The sequence below is a fragment of the Mirounga leonina genome, unplaced genomic scaffold, assembly GCF_011800145.1.
Source record: "Mirounga leonina isolate KUSES-001 unplaced genomic scaffold, KU_Mleo_1.0 Mir_53, whole genome shotgun sequence".
Classification (NCBI taxonomy): domain Eukaryota; kingdom Metazoa; phylum Chordata; class Mammalia; order Carnivora; family Phocidae; genus Mirounga; species Mirounga leonina.
The window spans coordinates 5,998,693-6,020,859 of record NW_023270807.1 but is presented as its reverse complement, the minus strand read 5'-3'; the positions used below and the strand labels follow the sequence as shown (position 1 = coordinate 6,020,859).

Here is a 22,167-nt window from a genome sequence, read left to right as displayed (position 1 = left end):
ATAACAACGCTATTGGCTGGTGGACCACATACTGGGTAGCAAGCCTAAGGCCTAGCTTCTTTACACATTAGAATGATCAAGGGAGCTTTTAAGAAAACTAATTGTACAGACTCTATAGGCCTCATCACCAGAGGTTCTGATATAATTGGTCTGGAGCCCCAGGCATTACTATATATTAGAAGTTTCCCAGGTGATTCAATTGTAGAGGCAGGGCTGAGAACCACTGCTCTGTAAAAAGATCTGCACAGCGGGCTACTGACAGTTCACTGACACACATTTGTTTTAAGAACAAATTTGACAAGTAGGAACAGAAATGCCTCACAGTACAAGCAAAATATTAGGAAGGCTGTCAGTAGTATGAGCAGACTCCTTCCACAGCCCCCTGAGGCACACTTGTTCTCTGTGCTGTTGTTAATCCAGGACATGGTTGGCTCCAACAGAACCTGAGTACAAGTGAGAAACCTGGGGCTAATTCTGGCGTCTGCTTAATCCACCACATCTCATGTGCCAAAATGTTAATTCCCTGAACTGCGCTATCTTCTCTATGTGCTGCTTTAGGCTTCCTTTCCCTTGCCCCAACCAACCTCTCCATTGTTCCCTCCGGAGTGGTTTGATGGTTAACCAACTCTCCCATTTTTCCACCTCTTCACAGAACAATCTCTCCATCTTCTTCCTCTTAAGAGGAGCCTTGCTCAACTCTAAAGACACAGTCCTTCCCAATTGTCCCTTCATTCTTTCTGAGAATCTCTGGTGCTCTGATAAGCACATCCTCTGGCCACATGCCCCCAATACTATCTGCCCCCATTCATTGAGCATCCTCCATCACCTGGGCTTCTTCAGCCTTCATTTAGGATCTTGACCTGAATTCCCTGACCTCATCATTTCTGAAGACCTCTTGAACTTCACCTTTTCTTCACTTCTTTCCTATGTAGTCTAGATCCATTCTTTTCATCATTTTCCCAGCAAAACGCCAACCCGAGATGAATCCAAATGTCCCCCTTCCTACACCTATTCCAGGCTGCCAAACAATAGTCAGACCATTACACAGTTGCCACTAGACTTGATGGGATTCTCAAAACCATTCAGCAATCTTTCCTTGTCCCCCTCAGTAGCCTACTTTCTCAAACATCTGCCATTCTCCTTAAATCTCTCCTCCGACACCTTCTTGCTCCTGAGATCACTTTGCCTCTTTCTTCAAGGAGAAAATAGGAAGTGTCAGATGGGGACCCCCTTAACTTCTTGCCATCAAACTGACAAACTCACTTGCACCTACACATTTTCCTCCCTTATTACTCTTACTACAATGGGTATGGTGTCCCTCCACCTGTTTGGAGTACATCCCTCCACTTGGGAGCCAGCCCCTCTTTGCCTCTTTTACCCCTCTCTGTTATCTTTGCACTCTCACTCGATCTCTCTCTCTCTCTCCTGGCTTCTTCCCACGAGTATTTGAATAGATTCAAGCCTCTCCTATCATTACAAGAAGAAAAAAAAGAATCCTTTCTTCTTACAACCACTCCTCCAACTTGCTTCTCCTCTTCAAAGCCAAATTTCTTGAGACAATTATCCTTCTTGTCTATACTCTCTGTCTCTCCATTTCCTGTTTCACTCACTCACCTTGAAGTCTGACTCCTCCACTTTCCCATCCACTCCACTGACACACTTCCTTTGACAACAGTCCCCTTATTGATAAAGCCATCTGGGGGTGCCTGGGTGCCTCAGTCGTTAAGTGTCTGCCTTCGGCGCAGGTCATGATCCCAGGGTCCTGGGATCGAGCCCCGCATCGGGCTCCCTGCTCCGCGGGAAGCCTGCTTCTCCCTCTCCCACTCCCCCTGCTTGTGTTCCCTCTCTTGCTGTGTATCTCTCTGTCAAATAAATAAATAAAATCTTTAACAAAAAAAAAAAAAGCCATCTGACCACTTTTGGTCCCATCTTACTTGACCTCTGGTAGCATCTGTCACTACTTTCTACTTTCCCCTCTTGCCTGCCACCACAGTAGGCTTTCCAAGTTTCCCTCTTCCAAGCTGTTTGGATGTGAGAGGACCATTCACAAGAGTTGGGTGATCTGGAGCATGGTGATACACAAGCAAACGTAGCAGAATCTTGATAAGGATGGTTTAGGAGGAAGATGACCAGATAGTAGTACTGGTGAGGTTCCAGGAGGATGGAATATTCTATACTGGCAGTTGGAAGTGAAGAGCCAGAATCTTGAAACAGGACTTTGGATGAGTCAGTCATAAGTAGACATAAGTAGTTTCATCTGTGAGAATAGCTGATGTCATCCATGTTGGTACCAGGCCAAGGGCAGAACTTGCTTGAGAAGAGCCTACAATGTAGACCGAGAAGCAGTCCTAGGAGAGGTAGGAGGAGAACCAAGGAAGGTAATGGATGAAAGCCAAGGTGTGAAAGAGTTTCCAGAATTGGCATTCTAGCATAGTTAAAGGGAATGAAGTTGGCAAGGAGGTCACTAGATTTGGTAGCCTTGCAGAAAGCAATGATGAGTCTGGCCAGATTACAAGGGATTTGACAGTTGGTAAGGAAGATAACCATGTGCAGAAACTAGAATTATAAAGGATGTAGTTGTGACTAAAGCCAGGTGCACCTAAGCCCCTCCCACATGAAGGCAAGGAAGACGGGTTGTTACTCAATCTGAAGGCATTTCTAGGATGTCCATAGTCCTCCTATCATTCTCTTTGAGGACAGAGCAGGTAAGTGCTATCACTCAGATAGAGGTTTAGAACCCTGAGGTTCACCTGGCTTCCCTCAGATGTTCCACAAACAGTAGCTATGGGGCATGCTTAGGATTGTTATGGGATTAGAAGAAATCGTCCAGTCCCTTTCAATCCCAAAGTTCTATTAACTCTTGGTATATTTTCCATCCAACAAACATAAGGCTTTTATAAGACAAGCATTGAGGGAGTGCTGCTAGTTGATGACGTTGCCCTGAAAACAAGTACATAAGCAAGAGATTGTAGATGATTTTTACTATAACAAAAGATAACAGGACAAAAGGATCCATCCCCTTGCTTCAGCAAAATCCTTTCTGAAAATCTTGATTTGCACTAGTATATAAGTTGTCACTGATATCTGCTATGACAAACTGACATGGTTGTTGAGACACTGAAGAGAAAACAGAAAACTAATGCAAATTGGCATCCAATTGGCATTAAGCTCCAGATTGAGTTACGCATTTGGAGAATAATGATACTGCATGGTTCAATCTCCTATAGAGGTGTGAGGCCTGGAGAGCATTAGCATTATTTGCTAATAGCCCCTGCATTAGCAGCATGTGAATCATACCTAACGTCAAATGGTAAAGCATGGCTATCAAGAGGTTTTGCAAGGTGGTCAAGACCCACTTGAAGTCAGGCTCATAATTCATAGTCTACACTTATGACACAGACACAGACACACACACACAAATTAGAATCAATCATGTGTGCATGATGCTCTGAAAAGTTACACCTGTGGGAACCAGAGACCAAACAAATCCTTCAAGAATCCTGAGAAGCACAATCTTAAACAATATGTGAACATGTGTATCAATGACAGCTGGGAAAGCCCAGTGGAGCACAAAGGCTCTCTTGGGCCTGAGTAATCCATTGGGAGGCAAATCCACGCACTGCCAAAAGCTGAGCCATCAAACAAATGTTATAGGATCATGGGTAGAGACAGCTTGACCATTTTAATAATCAGACCTAATTGCCACATGATTGAGCTCACCAACTGCTACAAGAAATGCCTGTGAAGCCACTCCGTGGCGGCTGACTCAGCCTCTTCAAGTATGACTGACAAAATATCAGGCCACCATAAGGCAAAGGAGCAATGCTATAAACAGCATCAACTCAGGCACAGACAGGTGGGGGCACACAAGTCCTGTCACCTGTCATTGTGGCAGCATGGGTCTTGAAGTCACTTAGGCCTGAGGAGCAATCACCAGAGGCATGATGGGAAACACACATCAGACAGTACTAGATGCCATATTACATTATAAGAACACAAAATAAATGGTCATATGTGTAAATGTTTTTTCATATGTTTTATAGCCTAGGTGATTTTGACTATACATATTTGTGATGAAACTATGGCTTCATTGCAAAGTGCATTCATTGTGTTTTACTTAAACATTTTTTTTAATTGAAAAAACCCATTTGCTTAAATACCTTGAGCCAAAGAAAGAAATTTCATCAAAGGAGACTGGATTAGAAGATATAAAACCCAGGAGATATAGTCATGCTGAAAAATCAATTATTGATGTCAAATAGTGACCAGAGAGGCTTCCAACTGGAAAGCACTTTATCTGCTTGCACACTGCTTGTGAACATGCATGAAGTTGCTGTAATCTTTATGTTTTCCAGATTTGGTCAGGTAATATGGAACAGAAAGTAATTTATTTCTTATGTCAAGAGAAGGAAAAGGAAGCAGACAAGTGATTAGTGTGCAGAGAAAGCTGATCTCCACTTTTCTATGCTATAAATAGAAAGCAATCATAGGTAAGGGTGTATGTCTAGGTGGTTGTGTGTAAAGGTAACATGCTTAAATAAGTCCAGGGCTTTCGAAGATATGGAGAGCCATGAGAGAAAGAATCAAAGTTTAAGCTGAAAACAGAAGTGAAGAAAAGAGAAAGGATTAGTATTATTAACAAATATAGAAAACAGATGTATGTCTGTATTTGTATTTCTTTTTTTAAATTTTATTTTATTATGTTAGTCACCACACAATACATCATTAGTTTGTTTGTTTGTTTTTTTTAAGATTTTATTTATCTGACAGAGAGACACAGCGAGAGAGGGAACACAAGCAGGGGGAGTGGGAGAGGGAGAAGCAGGCTTCCCACCGAGCAGGGAGCCTGATGCGGGGCTCTATCCCAGGACCCTGGGATCATGACCTGAGCCAAAGGCAGATACTTAATGACTGAGCCACCCAGGTGCCCCACATCATGCTTTTTGATGTAGTGATCCACGATTCATTGTTTTCATATAACACCCAGTGCTCCATGCAGTAAGTGCCCTCCCTAATAGCCATCACCGGGCTAACCCATCCCCCACTCCCCTACCCTCTAAAACCCTCAGTTTGTTTCTCAGAGTCCATAGTCTCTCATGGTTCATCTCTCCCTCTGATTCCCGCCCCCCTCATTTTTCCCTTCCCTCTCCTAATGTCCTCCAGGCTATTCCTTATGTTCCACAAATAAGTGAAACCATATGAAAAGCTTCTGCACAGCAAAGGAAACAGTCAACAAAACAAAGAGGCAACCCACAGAATGGGAGAAGATATTTGCAAATGACAGTACAAATAAAGGGCTGGTATCCATGATCTATAAAGTACTTCTCAAACTCAACACCCAAAAAACAAATAATCAAGTCAAAAAATGGGCAGAAGACATGAACAGACACTTCTCCAAAGAAGACATACAAATGGCTAACAGACATATGAAAAAATGCTCATCATCATTAGCCACCAGGGAAATTCAAATCAAAACCACATTGAGATACCACCTTACACCAGTTAGAATGGCAAAAATTGACAAGGCGAGAAACAAATGTTGTATTTGTATTTCTTTAAATACAAGTTCTGGCTTGTAACATTTCTTAACAAATAGTAACAATTAAAGATTAGTTCATATTAATACCTTGCTATTTTAAGTCATAATTCTAATGGGGATAAAAAACAATCATTGAAAGAGATTGTGTGTTGTGATACACGACTTAACTTGGTCTGCATCTATGGAAAGCCAGGGATCAACCAACCCATCTCTCTTGGTTTCTGAATATCAAAAATGTAGTTAATGACCTCACATCTTTTTAAAAATCACTGATCTTTACCCCTCTCCTGAACTCCAAGTTGGCCAACACACCTCTCCACGTGAATATCCTACCAGTACTAGCTGACAATTCCAGTGTTCCTTGCTTTCCTCCCAACCTGTCCTTCTTCCAGTGCTATCTGGAACAGGCCTTCAATCTCAGCCATTGCCATTCTCTGTTCTCTCAAAGATCCCCCATTTAATCACCCCATCAAATCTGTCCCTTCCTCTTTACATGGTTAAGTCACGTTGCTCTGGACCTCCATATTCCAGTCTACTCTCTACCTTCTCCTGGGATTATCTTCTGATCTCTGTGGACTTCCAATTGCCTTTATGATGTGGCCTAACCTCCCCCCAGAAGACTCCGCACTCCAGCCTGCCATCCATCTCTTCTCCCTCTTCCTGAGCTCTGGGCACACTGCTGTTCTTCTTTCCTCATGCCTTGTCTTTGCTCAGGTCTCTGGCTGGAATGCCCTTTTTCTTGAGTCCCTGCAAATCCTACTCCATGCTTCCTGTATAAAGCTCTTCTGGAGCCCTGCCTTGGCAGAATTCATTTCCCTGTCCTCTGTACTACTGTGGCACTTGGTTCTCACTTGGGTGGAGCACTTATCGCATTATGTTAAAGTTGCTGATGGGTCTGTCTTACCAATCAGATTATAAGCTCCTTTAGGGGATGTATTGGGTCTCAAATCTCTCTCTATTGAAAGCACCTAGCAGAGGGGCTGGCAAATGGAAGATGGTTAGACAACCCTAATTAAGTTAAGTGTTATTTCTTCAGGCCCTCAAGCCAAGAATTACCCGGTGAAAACTCACTCAAATCGAGGGCTGGTAAAGGAGGAAAGAGAGGCTCTAAGTAGATTCACAAAATCCAAGAACGATAATAAAAATGTTTCCTCCCCAAATTCAATGGAAATTCTGGGAGAATAATAGATAAGTGAAATCTTGGAGCTGTCCTTTACAATTCTAAAGCCTATTGAAATAATAGCATACTATGTATAGTTTTGTAAGCTCATAAAAACAACCACGGTTAGTGTTTAAGTTTAGAAAATGTTAATATATTTGAAAATGCATGAGTGAATGAATGTATGTACACAGAGAACAATTACGTATACCATTTTGAAGTACTATTTATATAAAGAAAACTGCACAAATCATTAAGTGTACAGCTTGATGAATTTTCACCAAGAGAATAGCCATGTAACCAACATCCAGATCAAGAAATGGAACATTTTTGACCTCCAGGAATCCTCTTCTGCCCTTTTGCAATCACTGCCCTCTCTCTCTCAAGGGCAACCACTAGTCTGACTTTTAACACTATGTGTCTGTTTTGCCAATTTTGATTCATTGTGTAAATGGAATCATACAGTATACATACATTACCCCTAGACTACAATGTATACAGTATAACCACACTGTAATGTGTTCTGTTTATTATTCACTTAATATTTTATGAGATTCAACCATATTGTGAGTAGCAATAATGCTTCCTAAACTTGTATATGTGAATACTTCTTAGATTACTAGTGGAGCTATAAGGTGCCGAACTGTAAGGAACCCAACATTACTTTATTTTGGCCAGGAATTATCTCAAGTAGCTATGAAACCACAAGAAAAAATCTGGAAAGACCCCAAATACATTGAGGTTAAATTATATGCAACCTAACAATGAATCAGCCAACCATGAAATCAAAGAAGAAATTTAACAAAATACATGGAAACCCATAAAAGTGAAAACACAGTGGTCCCAAACCTTTGGGATACAGCAAAAGAGGTTCTAAGAGGGACGTATTAGCAATACATGCTTACCTCAAGAAGCAAGAAAAATCTCAAATAAACAACCTAACCTTATACCTAAAGGACCTAGGACAATAGCAACAAATAAAGCCTAAAACCAGCAGAAGGAAGGAAATAATAAAGATTAGAGCAGAAATAAATGATATAGAAACTAAAGAAACAATAGAACAGATCAATGAAACCAGGAGCTGGTTCCTTGAAAAAATTAATAAAATTGATAAACCTCTAGCCAGACTTATCAAAAAGAAAAGAGAGGGGACCCAAATAAACAAAGTCACAAATGAAAGAGGAGAAATAACAACCAACACTACAGAAATACAAACAATTAGAAGAGAATATTATGAAAAATTACATGCCTACAAATTGGACAAGCTAGAAGAAATGGATAAATTCCTAGAAACATATAAACTACCAAACTGAAACAGGAAGAAATAGAAAATTTGAATAGACAGATATCCAGCAAAGATATTGAATCAGTAACCAAAAACTCCCAACAAACAAAAGTCCAGGACCAGATGGCTTCATAGGTGAATTCTACCAAACATTTAAAGAAGAGTTAATGCTTATTCTTCTCAAACTATTCCAAAAAAATAGAAAAGGAAAACTTCCCAATTCATTTTGAGGCCAGCATTACCCGGATACCAAAACCAGATAAAGACACTACAATAAAGGAGAACTACAGGCCAATATCTCTGATGAACACAGATGCAAAAATCCCCAATAAAATACTAACAAACCTAATCCAACAATACCTTAAAAGAATCATTCACCACAATCAAGTGGGATTTATTCCTGGGTTACACGGGTGGTTCAATATTCACAAATCAATCAGTGTGATACATCACATTAATAGAAGAAAGGATGAGAATCATATGATCATTTCAATAGATGCAGAAAAAGCATTTGAGAAAGTACAATATTCATTCATGATAAAAACCCTCAACAAAGTATGTTTAGAGGGAACATACCTCAACATAATAAAGGCCATCTATGAAAAAGCCACAGCTCATATCATCCTAAATGGGGGAAAACTGAGAGCTTTTCCTCTACAGTCAGAAGTAAGACAAGGATGTCCAGTCTCACCACTTTTTTTTCAACATAATACTAGATGTCCTAGCCATAGCAATCAGACAACAAAAAGAAATAAAAGTCATCCAAATCAGCAAGGAAGAAGTCAAATTTCACCATTCGCAGATGACATGATACTCTACGTAGAAAACCCTAAAGACTCCACCAAAAAACTGCTGGAACTGATACAGGAAAGTTGCAAGATACAAAATCAATGTACAGAACTTTGTTACATTTCTATACACCAATAATAATTCAGCAGAAAGATAAAATAAGGAATCAATCCCATTTACAATTGCACCTAAAATAATAAGATACCTAGGAATAAACATAACCAAAGAGGTGAAAGACCTGTACTCTGAAAACTATAAAACACTGATGAAAGAAATTGAAGATGACACAAAAAATTGGAAAGACAGTCCATGATCATGGATCATAAGAACAAATATTGTTAAAATATCTATGCTACCCAAAGAAATCTACACGTTTAATGCAATCCTTATCAAAATACCAACAGCATTTTTCATAGAGCTAGAACAAACAATCCTAAAATTTATATGGAACCACAAGAGACCTCAAATAGCCAAAGCAATCTTGGCAAAGCAAAGCAAAGCTGGAGACATCACAATTCCAGACTTCAAGTTATATTACAAAGCTGTAGTGATCAAGACACTAGAGTACTGGCACAGAAATAGACACATAGATCAATAGAACAGAATAGAAAGCCCAGAAATGAATCCACAATTATATGGTCAATTAATCTTCAACAAAGCAGGAAAGAATATTCAATGGTAAAAAGACAGTCTCTTCAACAAGTGGTGTTGGGAAAACTGGACAGCAGCATGCAAACGAATGAAACTGGACCACTTTCTTACACCATACACAAAAATAAATTAAAAAATGGATTAAAGGCCCAAATATGAAACCTGAAACCATAAAAATCCCAGAAGAGAACATGACCAATAACCTCTTTGACATGGGTCATAACAACTTCTTTCTAGATATGTCTCCTGAGGAAACAGGAACAAAAGCAAAAATAAACTATTAGGACCACATCAAAATAAAAAGCTTCTGCAGTCAGCAAAACTAAAAGGCAATCTAAAGAATGGGAGAAGATATTTGCAAATGACATATCCTATAAAGGGTTAGTATCCAAAATATATGAAGAACTTATGAAACTCAACACCCCAAAAATGAATAATCCAATTAAAAAATAGGCACAAGACATAAATAAACATTTTTCCAAAGAACATATACAGGTAGTCAACAGACTCATGAACAGATGCTCAACATCACTTATCATCAAGGGAAATGCAAATCAAAACTACAATGAGCTATCCCCTCACATCTTTCAGAATGGCTAAAATCAACAACATAGGAAACAACAGGTGTTGGCGAGGATGTAGAGAAAGGGGAACCCTCTTGCACTGTTGGTGGGAATGCAAACTGGTGTAGCCACTCTGGATAACAGTATGGAAGTTCCTCAAAAAGTTAAAAATAGGGGCGCCTGGGTGGCTCAGTCGTTAAGCGGTTGTCTTCAGCTCAGGTCATGATCCTGGGGTCCTGGGATCGAGCCCTGCATGGGGCTCCCTGCTTGGCAGGAAGCCTGCTTCTCCCTCTCCCACTCCCCCTGCTTGTGTTCCCTCTCTGGCTGTGTCTCTCTCTGTCAAATAAATAAATAAAATCTTTAAAAAAAAAAGTTAAAAATAGAACTACTCTGATACAGCAATGGCCCTACTATGTATTTACCCAAAGAATACAAAAATACTACTAACTCAAAGGGATACATGAACCCTGATATTTATAGCAGCATTATCTACAATAACCAAATTATGGAAACAGCCCAAGTATCCATTGATTGATGAATGGATAAAGAAGAGATGTTATACACACACACATGCACACACACACATGCACGCACGCACACACACACACAGGAATATTACTCAGCCATAAAAAGGAATTAAATCTTACCATTTGCAACAAAGTGGATGGAGCCAGAGTATTATGCTAAGCAAAATAAGTCAGAGAAAGATAAATATCATCGATTTCATGCATATGTGGAATTTAAGAAAGAAAACAAATGAGGAAAGGGAATAATACACACACACAGAGAAAGGCAAACCAAGAAACAGACTCTTCACTATAGAGAACAAACTGATGGTTACCAGAGGGGGGGGGATGGGTGATATAAGTGATGGCGATTCAGGAGGGCACTTGTTGTAATGAGCATCGGGTGATGCATGGAAGCAATGAATCACTATATTGTACACCAGAAACTAATACTACACTGTATGTTAACTAACTGGAATTTAAATAAAAACTAAAAGAAAGAATTACTTGAAATAAAACTATCCATATTGTAGTTAGCAAAAAGTTGTCATGTTTCGGGCACCTGGGTGGCTCAGTCATTAAACGTCTGCCTTTGGCTCAGGTCATGGTCGCAGGGTCCTGGGATCGAGCCCCACATCGGGCTCCCTGCTCCACGGGAAGCCTGCTTCTCCTTCTCCCACTCCCCCTGCTTGTGTTCCCTCTCTTGCTGTCTCTCTCTCTGTGTCAAATAAATAAATAAAATCTTAAAAAAAAAAAGTTGTCATGTTTCAAAACTTTATGAACTCTACATTTTCTAAATCTGAAACACTAACCATGGTAGTTTTTATGAGCTTACCAATTATATATAATTTTATATATATATATACATATATATATATAGCTTATTATTATGTCAATAGACATCTGGTCAGTAACTCAGTAAAAATTTCTAGAGTGAAGGAAGAAATGCAGCAGAATCACAAAGCACTTTTTTCGGGGGGGGGGAACTGAGGGGGTACAGACTCTAGAAGTTCACTCAATAAAAGTTTTGCCACAGGATCATTTTTGAAATCAGTCTAATTTCCTGAAATCTAGAAACAATTTTTGCATATTTTGGTGCTTCATGCTTGTCATTTTCATAAAAATTTAAAATTAAGATTTGAGATTTGAACAAAACTTTACTATTTCACATGTCCTAACCACAGCCTTGCTGAAGCAGATGAGAAGAAAAATGGAAGGTCTGCCTACCTTATTGTGGAAGCAATGGTAGAATGAATTTCAGATTGAATTTGTAAAACAAATACAGAAGGATCATCTGTGGTTTCCAACCTTTGAAAGCATGTGTCCAGCACTTAGCAAGTTGTACCTCTATATTATTGTATTATAACATGTATTTCACACAGTGCTACTACGTAACTATGCTCATCTTCCAACTTTGCCCACTTTCTTATAAGCACATACCTTGGGGATTAAAGAAACCAGTCATCCAAAATACATTGGGCCTCCCTTCAAATATCCAAGTAGAAAACTGAGCATTTCTTTCCAGAAGTTCAGTAAACCAGAAGCCCAGTGTGGATGAATCCCAGGACACTCTTTTCCAGATCTGAGGTATGCGAGCATCATACATGTTGTCCAGGGCATCTCTCAAATTCTGAAAAAGAGAAAGTTAAAATATAAGAATGAGAAAAACCAACAAAAGAGGGAAATGACAACTGAGATCATAGCTCACCTCACTCATAATGATTGTTCCTTCAATGGCCAATTTTAGATCACTCAGGCTACTGCGAAGGATTGAGATGACTTTTTGCATTCTGTCAATTTCTTGTCTAAGAAATATGTTCATTGAATTAAGATGTCCCATCTTTACCAAACGAGCTTTCACCTTAAAAAAAAAAAAAAAAAAAGCATACAAGAAAGGAATTTTTTTTAATCATCTGTCATTTCTCTTCCAATGACCTCTCCTTTCTCTATTCTTTTTCTTCCTCTGGATATAGCTCTACTAGGCCAAATGGATTCTAAAATATCTCTTGCAGAACCCAACTTGACATTAAATTCCCCATTTGTAGGCCTCAGAAACTACTGTTCAACTAAAATTGTTTTTATTTCCTACTGATTGTACTTCATTGATAATTGGAAATGTACTTTAAAAAGCTGAAACAAAACTGTACCTTTTTTCCCTTTCAAATGATTAAGTGCTAAGTGTCAGTTAAATGTTCTTTTGCAGGGGCGCCTGGGTGGCTCAGTTGGTTGAGCGACTGCCTTCGGCTCAGGTCATGATCCTGGAGTCCCGGGATCGAGTCCCGCATCAGGCTCCCTGCTCGGTGGGGGGTCTGCTTCTCCCTCTGACCCTCTTCCCTCTCGTGCTCTCTGTCTCTCATTCTCTCTCTCAAATAAATAAATAGAATCTTTAAAAAAATATATTCTTTTGCAATCTAACCTTTGTAAGAGTACAGTTTGGCATGTTTTTTTCATAATGCTTATAGAGTTGTTATTAGAAATGTCACAGAAATTTAATACGGCCAAAATCTTTACAGAGCAGCAACCAATGAATGATTGGTTGCAGCTTCCTAAGATCATTGTTGCCCTGGTTAGTGTGACTAAAGAGAGCCTTTCCTAATCTAATCAATAAAAATATTTGACTTTGTGTGAGAGCCATTAAGCACCTGTCGTTTGTTCCTTTTGGTATATCATTTATTGACCATTTTGAAGAGATCAATATAAAAGCATCTGGTCTGGGAATAATAAAATATAACAATTAGGGGCACCTGGGTGGCTCAGTCATTAAGTGTCTGCCTTCGGCTCAGGTCATGATCCCAGGGTCCTGGGATCGAGCCCCGCATCGGGCTCCCTGCTCGGCGGGAAGCCTGCTTCTCTCTCTCCCACTCCCCCTGCTTGTGTTCCCTCTCTCACTGTGTCTCTCTGTCAAATAAATAAATAAAATCTTTTAAAAATAAATAAATAAATAAAAAATAAAATAAAATATAACAATTATTGGAAAATAAGCCAATATATATATACATTTGAATTTAGTGACCTATGCCCAAGAAAAGATTGACTATGGATATTGGCAAGAACTCATACAGAGATCTGAACTTTCTGCTGGCCACAATCAAAGAGATACTAGTATAGGAGGGGTAAGGATAGGCATATGGAGTGGGAGAGAATTTAGAGAAATGTACCAGTCCACCAAATCACCAGAAAGCCAGTCAACTGTAGGCTTCTCTGCTGGAAATGCTCACGGCCCCTTCTTGAGTCATGGAATATTAGAAACGATAGGCTTCAGGCTCATGTGGACCATCCTCCTCATTTTCCAGAACAGGTTTGCTAGCATGATGCTGAAGCATCCCCCTCAGCAATAGACACCTCTGCTTTCCTGCAGTTGGGCCACTTCTAATGAGTTAGGAATGAAGAGGGGAAGCACAAACTTGGGGAATCAGTGTGGGATATACAAAACTGAACATCCAGGGTGGGAATATCTGGGCAGGTAGAGCAAATGATATTGCAATCCCAGTCAAACATGCCGGTGGAGGTCCCTAACCCAGTCACTGTACCAACTTCCAGGCATTCTCCTAAATTCCTGGTTCTAGAACTTACATTTTTGCAGGCTCTACCTCCTCATTCTCATTTCGAGCCCCTCAGCCTCCAGTGGCTGAATAGCATATATATCACCCCCTTTAAATCATGACTACTCTGTAGAAATTCACAATGAAGGAAAAAGGAAATTATGGAAATACTTTTGCAACTCCCACAAGTGGGAAATTAAGCCCAGGTATTGGCTACAGTGTCACATCAATAGCCCAGGTACCTTTTAGTATGCTAACAGCCCCAAACAAATCACCTTGCCCTACTTACAGTTTTAAACAAGAAACTTCTTTTGCAATAGAGACATGCTTAGGAAAAACTTAAACTCTTGAAAATCTAATCTTTGTACTGATTTTATTTTGAATATGGTTATTGTTCCAGCCTAAAATTATCTTTTTATTAATAAGATGAAAGATTTGCTGCAGTCTTACATAGGATTTTCATTATGTTTCTGGGACCAGGTAGTCTCTTCTTGAGTAATGTGGCTCCGTTTTTACTATGGAAGTCAATAGTGTAATTATATTTCAATTTACAAAATTCACTTTACAGCCCCATTTTCAAGAACACATCTCTCTCTTCTATGAAATAAAGGACACTAAAAGGTAAATGATCTTGGAAGAGGAAGCAGTTTTAGATGCCTCAGTACAAACTCCTTCCCATTTAGCAAACTACTTAGTGACATCCTTCACATTCAGTCCCTGCTAGAATATTGCCAGAACAGAGAACTTGGGGAAGTGGCCCTGACCAAGCCTGGATAGCTCAAATTATCCCAAGGCCCTGGACCCCTCCTCGGGTAATACCAACCTGTGGTCTAGTCAACCAGAGTGAGTTTTATCTCACCTTCACATGCCAGGTTTTAAAATATTTTAAGGCAGGTTTTATGCCTCATCTGTCTACTTACACTATGTATCCATTAAAAAAAAATGTTTTACCCCCTACTATAATTATCTCTATGTGAAGCAATGGATTTCAGTATCTTGGTCAAATGCCTTGGTACCCATTTACATAGCAGAGGTAAAAACTGTTTTAAGAAGCAAGAAAATGTTTCTTATTGTTGAGGGTACCCATTGCAGTGGGAGGCCTGTAGCTCAAGCAGCCTCAGGGTCCCCAACTGACAAGTTCATTTTTCCCAAACTTGAGGATGCAAGTCAGGGTAGACACAAAACCATAGTTATTTATACCAGCACTAGGGCATTAGCCTCTCACTTCTTGGTTGAAGAGCTACACTTGACTCAGTCCCATCTGGGACTCTCTGACCATCAGCAGTGAGGAGTGGAGGCTGAGAACAGGAGAGAGGAGGCCCTGGATGACCAGAAGACACAACCCTGTCTTCTTGCATGAAGAAGGAGGCCAAGTTGAAGGACCTTTCGCAGAACTTTTAACCACCCAGAAATTTTACCACAATTAAAGTTTTTTTTTTAGATCAGCGGTTCTCAAAGACCCCTGTAGACCCTGAGATCCTTTCAGGGGGTCCACAAAGTTGCACGTTTTTCATAGTAATACTAAGACATCACTTAACTTTTTAACTCCTCTTCTCTCAGGAGTGTACAGTGAAGTTTTCCAGAGCTACGTGACATGTGGTATCACAACAGATCGAATGCAGAAGCAGATAGGAAAATCTACCTGCCTTCTGTTAAACAAGGCATTAAAGAGATTTGCAAAAAAATGTAAAACAATCCCACTATTCTCAATAAATTTTTTTGTCTTGGAAAACATACTCTTTTTTTAATAAAAATGTTATTTGTGTTAACATGTAGTGGGGTTTATTACTGTTATTTTACAATAAATTAATACAGACTTTTGAAATGTGTCGGTTTAAATTTATGATATATTAAATATCAGTAGTTATAACCCACATAAATAAAAGCTATTTGGGGTCCTCAGTCATTTTGTAAAGGGGTCTTGAGGTTAAAAATATTTTGAGAAAAACCGATTTAGGTTAATAGGCAAACAACTGGGAGGTTAAAGAAGTAGAAAATTATTGCCATCCACGTGGGGAGTGAATTCATTTAAATGGCTTGCTTTCCTGGCTGGGAGGATTGAGAGACTAGAAGGGGGGAGCAGAAGACAAAAACAAGGAGTGAGTTTAAAGAATGGACAAAGCAGGCTTGGGTGAAAGAGGTGGGGAGATGTTTCCAGCCTACAGGCGTAAGATGTCTGGGGATGCAAAGATAGAGGAATACAAAGATGGGAAAAGGTAGAGAAAAGGTGATTGAAAGAGAACATGGAGTAGGAGACGGATGGAGAAAGGTGTCAGGAAAAGTGCAGATCATAGTTTGCAAGATGCTTGAGAAGGGCCAAGGAAGAGAAGACCACAAGGTTAAAAGAAAGAGTTGCAAAGGAAGTGGGAATGAACAGAGCAGGGAGGGAGTGAAACTTACTGTCCCAGGACCATGCTAGGTTTTGTGGAACCCAAAGATAGCCCTGTACACACCAGGGGCAAAGTGTGTAGCTTACCTCGTGAGGAATGTAATCAGGAGGCAGTTTGCTCAGCATATCTTCAGATAATCTATAAACGATGGCTTCCCGGGTCTCTCCCACACCGCCTCCACTCTCTTTGGGTTGAATGTTGGTAATTGTTTCAAGAACAGCAGAAGCAGTGTTACTCTGATACCTGATAAAAGAGTGAACTTTTCAGAATGTAGCAAGGAAATGTACGTTCAGAGATAATTATCAAAGCTAAAATGAACTGATAGGATCACTTAAAGCCAGATAGAAAAAAGAGGGGGAAAAGGAAACTTTATCATCAACCCACAGGAATGAAAAAAACTAGAGACCCATTCTACTGCCTCCTAACAAGACATCAAGAACATCACAGAAAAGAAAGGCTTTCCATCTTCAGGGAAAGAGATTCCACAAATGTCCTTGGTAATCCAAAGCAGTACTATCCAATTTTGCTTGTCACTAGCCTACAAACCTCATGTTGGACAATGAACACAACTCTTTTTATTCTCCCCCAGTTATAGACTGGTCATAAGAATCTATAATTACATGACAATTTGTTAGATCAAAGAGGATCACTCATATTTCTTCTATGAATTACACATTATTAAAATTTCTTTGGTATTTTCTGTTTTGTTTTCTCACTTCCCACTTTTGTTTTATGATTTCCAAAGTAATCTATTGGCACCCATCTGTTCCACTTGTCTAAATGCAGCCACCCATATTTAAAATCCATGCATCCAATAAAGATTTATTATGTACCAGGCACTGAGCTAGGTGCTACAATATGGTCCAGGTAAACAGATCCTTGCCTTGGTGCCCCTCTCTATCTAGTGGAAGAGGGGTGCGTTTGTCAATACAACTGTAATACATGCTTTGGAGGAAAAGAACAGGATGCTTTAAAAGAGAGTAATCTGTCTGTATCTCTCTCTTGTTTTTGTTCTCACTCTCTAGATCTCTTCTGGGTCAACCAGATGCTCTGAGAGGCACAAATGTAGCTTTTGTCTTGAAGTAGCTGGGTCTCAACACACAGATGGTGTGTGTGCATGAGTGTGAGAGTCAGTAGGATAGTAAAGTCCCCTACTATTATTGTATTGTATTGTATTGTATTGTATTTTACTATCGCTCTATTGTTGTATTGCTGTCAATTTCTCCCTTTTGGTCTGTTAGTATTTGCTTTATATATTTAGGTGCTCCTATGTTGGGTACACAAATATTTACAAATGTTGTATCTTCTTGTTGATTTGACCCTTTTATCATTATTTAATGACCCTCTTTGTCTTTTATTACAGTCTTTGTTTAAAAGTGTATTTTGTCTGATATAACTACCCAAGTTTTCTTTCAGTTTCCATTTACCTGAAACATCATTTTTCATTCCTTCACTTTCAGTCTGTGCATGTCCTTACATTTGAAGAGAGTCTCTTGTAGGCAATATGGGTCTTTATTTTTGTTTTTGTTTTTTTTGTTTTGTTTTGTTTTGTTTTTTAAATCCATTCAGCCAGTCTATGTTTTTGATTGGAGAATTTAGCCCATTTACATTTGAAGTAATTATTACTAGGTATGTGCTCAGTACTATTTTGTTCATTGTTTTCTGACTGTTCTTTAGTTCTTTTCTATTCTTTTTTTCTTCTCCTGCTCTTCCCTTGTAGCTTGATGACTTTCTGTAGTGTTTGATGACTTTCTGTAGTGTTATGGTTAGATTCCTTTCCTATTATCTTTTGTGTATCTACTACAGACTTTTGCTTTGTTAACCATTAGGCTCACATATAACAGCCTATAAATATAACAGCCTATTTTAAGTTGATAGCAAATATGTAAATAGACATTTTCACAGGAAGACTGAGGTGTGTTTTAGTCCACTGTGTGTGCCACGCCTTAGGGGTGGCAACATATCAAGAACTGTGGCTCCAATTGTTTCGGGCCTGTGGGGCCCAGAAATGCAAGCCTCCCTGGCTACCAGGGCCAGGCATGCAAGGGACGTCCTCTGTGTGGGCTGCATGTGTCTACTGGCTTTAGCAGGGCCACAGGAGGCACTGGGGTTGGGATACTCCCACCAGAACTAGTAAGGCAGAGGGAGAACACAAAACTGGTGTGAACAAGTACCTCCATCCCTGGCAAGAGTCCCAACAGGTTCCTGACCCTCTAGCAGAGGCCTTAAGATTAGCAAATGAATCTCCTTCACATATGATCTAAGTGCTTTTCAAACTGCTGAGTCCCAGGGGTGAGTAAGTCTGCACATGAGCCCTGTAACAGCAGGATCTTAATTCCCTACAGCCCTTTGGGGTTATCTCCTAGATATAAGCCCCACTGGTTTTCAAAACCAGACATTTTGGGGGCTTGACTCTCTGGTACAGTTCTCAAGGGTTGGAGTTCCTGATGTGGGGCACAATCCCCTTGCTTCCCAAGGAGAAGCTTTGTATTTATGAGATCCCTCCCAGTTATATGTCACTGTGCCAGGGGTGAGGTTTCAGGTGAGATGACATTTCTGCCTCTCCTACCCACCTTGATGTAGCCCTTTTATACTTCACTATGGAGCAGCTGCTCAGTTAGTTTTCAGGTCTCTTTCAGAAGGAATTTTTCCCTATGTAGCTGTAGATATGGTGTGTCTGTGGGAGGAATTTAGTTCAAGATCTTCCTATGCTGCTAACTTGAACTGCCTCTTCCTGTGAATTCTTAATTCACCAGGTTTGTTGCATTAATTAACACTCATTCATATTACCTATATGAATTTAAAATCCTCAAGCTAGAAATTTATTTTAAGGTGTTTCCAGGAAGTTTCAGGTGGCAGCTAGTTGAACCAACACACACCTTTCCTGGAATAATATGCCTATAACCAGGTCTCAAAGAATCCAACAGTTAATTTCCAATAGACACGAGTTCACAGTCAAAAGTTAAAAATTCATAAATAAACAAAGCAGGAGCTCTTGCTCTGAGCAAGAGCCAGTAGAAACAACAGAAAGCAGAACCAGACCTGCAAAGATCATAGATAATAAATTTTCAGATGCACATTATGAAGATGTTTTTACTGTACCAGAGAATAAAAAAGGATGATTGAAAATATAAGTATGAAACAGGAAACTCTAAACATGAATAGCATATGTGAAAAAGAGCCAAATAGAACTTTTGGAAATTTTTAAAAATATTAAAATTGAAAAACAGTATTAGTTTTTTTATTGCTGGTATAACAAATTACCACAAAGTAAGTGTCTTGGGGTGCCTGGGTGGCTCAGTCAGCTAAGCATCTGACTCTTGATTTCAGTTCAGGTCATGATCTCAGGGCCGTGGGCCTGAGCCCAGCATCAGGTTCCATGCTCAGCGTGGAGTCTGCTTGAGAATCTTTCTCTCCCTCTCCCTCTGCCCCTCCCCCCACTTGTGCCCTCTCTCTCTGTAAAAAAATAAAATCTTTTTAAAAAGTAAGTGTCTTAAAACAACATAAATTTATTATCTTACAGTTCTGTAGTTAATAAGTCTGACATAGGTCTCATTGGGCTAAAATCAAAATGTCAGCAAGGCTGAGTTCCTTTCTGTAGGCTATTGGGTAAGATTCATTTCCTTGCTCATTTGAGTTGTTAGCAGAATCCACTTTCTTACTGAGGTCCCCAATTCCTTGCTAGCTGTCCATGACAATGGCAAGTCAGGTCCCTCTCTCACTTTGCATCTTTCCTCCTGCTTCCATTTTATCTCTCTGACCCACACTTCTGTTTCCATCTCCCACTAGTTCATGTGATTAAATTGGGCCTACTTTGATAATCTAGGATAACGTTCCCATCCAAGGATCCTTACCCTTAAGAATATCTGTAAAGTCCTTTGTGCCACATAAGGTAACATTTATACAGGTTCTGGGGATTAGGATGTGGATATCTTTGAGGGTTCATTATTCTGCCTACCATAAAAGTTAACAATGAGTCAAACAGCAGATTAGATTCAACCAAGTAAAGAATTAGGAAACTGGAAAATAGATCTGAAGACATTATGTAGAATGCTGCAGAGGAAAACAAATGGGAAATATGAAAGAGAGGTTAAAAGACATATAGGATAGAGTGATAAGTTCTAACATACATCTCAGGAGAGCTTCAGAAAGATAGAAGAGAGAAAATAAAAAAGAAATAATAAGGGATGAAATAACAACTGGGGATTGATGAAAGAGTTGAATTCAGTGCCTCCTAAGTAGTATGAACAAACAAACAAACAAATAAATAGAAATCCAGATGTAAATATATCACAATGAAACTGTAAAACACCAAAAACAAAGTGAATATCTTAAAAGCAACCAGAGAGAAAAACAGACTATCTAGAAAGAAATGACAGTAAGACTGATGGCCAATCCTCAACAGCAGTGTTGGAAGCCAGAAGAAAATGGAAAAGTGTGTTGCACATGTGAGGATAAAATAACTACAAACCAAGAATTGTATATACCAAGCAATATTATCTTTCAAGAAGGAAGGCAAGACAAAAGATTTAAATAGATATTTCACAAAAAAGCTATATTAATGGCCAATAAACACATGAAAAGATGCTCATCATTTATTAGAAAAATGCAAATTAAAACCACAGTGAGATATCACTTCACACCTACAAGAATGATTATAATAAAAAAACAGACAATAACAAGCATTGGCAAGAATGTGGAGGAACGGGGGGGCGGAGCAAGATGGCAGAGGAGTAGGAGACCTGGATTTCGTCTGGTCTCAGGAATTCAGCTGGATAGGGATCAAACCATTTTGAACACCTACAAACTCAACAGGAGATCAAAGAAAAGAATAGCAACAACTCTCTGAACAGAAAAGCGACCTTTTTCTGGAAGGTAGGATGTGTGGAGAAGTGAATCCGAGGCGATATTCGGGAGGATAGATGGCGGGGGAGGGGGCCTCTGTCAGCTGCTTCTGGCAATTGATAGAGCCGCAGAGCACAAAATCGGAACTTTTAGGAATCGGCTCCGCTGAGAGACGTCACTCCAGTGGCTAAGCGGGGGGTGGAACCCTCACTGGGAGAGTGTGGTCTCAGGACCCTCAGGGTCACAGAAAGACTGGGGGTGCCTGAGTGAGGCAGAGCTCCCAGGTATTGGAGCGGGGAAACCGGCTGCAGAGATGGAGCCGAGGCGTGGGCTCTCAGCTCAGGGTTGCCATAAACCATGATCCGCGGCACAGTCGGGCCACTGCTCCTCCAGCAGGGACCCAACAAGCAGCAGATCCGGGGAGACTCCCCTTCCTCCCCTGGGAGGAGTGGTGCGGGAGCGCACCGCAGGGATCTGCTGGGTTTGGGGACTCCACATGGGGTCAGGTGCCAGAGATAGAAATGCGCAGTCACAGGCCGGGTGAGCATGGAGTGCAGCCGGAGACCAGGGAGACGGGAGTGACTGACTGCTTTTCTCTGGGGGTGCCCTGAGGAGCAGGGCCCCGAGTTCTCAGCTCCTCCGGGGCAGAGATTGGGAGGCTGCCATTTTCACTCTCGGCCTCCAAAGCTGTAGGGAAAGCTTGCAGGAAACAAAAGCTCCCGAGAGCAAACCCAAGCAGATTACTTAGTCCAGACTGGGCAAGGGTGGGGCAATTCCGCCTCTGGCAAAGACATTTGTAAACCACGGCAACAGGCCCCTCCCCCCAGAAGATCAGGGAGAACAGCCAGCAAAGACCAAGTTTACCGATCAATGAGAATGACAGAACTCCAGTGCTAGG

At 40.3% G+C, this 22,167-nt stretch overlaps 1 protein-coding gene across 1 annotated transcript in view; it reads right to left on the bottom strand.

The window, feature by feature from the left end:
• Positions 1-22,167, bottom strand: part of DNAH8 (dynein axonemal heavy chain 8) — a 397,226-nt gene that overhangs the window by 13,425 nt on the left and 361,634 nt on the right. Inside the window, exons 89-91 of the mRNA XM_034991238.1 lie at positions 16,511-16,667; positions 12,201-12,353; positions 11,933-12,122 (exon numbers count right to left, since the gene is read on the bottom strand). Coding sequence (XP_034847129.1) covers positions 11,933-12,122; positions 12,201-12,353; positions 16,511-16,667 — 500 coding nt within the window. The remainder of the gene's footprint in view (positions 1-11,932; positions 12,123-12,200; positions 12,354-16,510; positions 16,668-22,167) is intronic.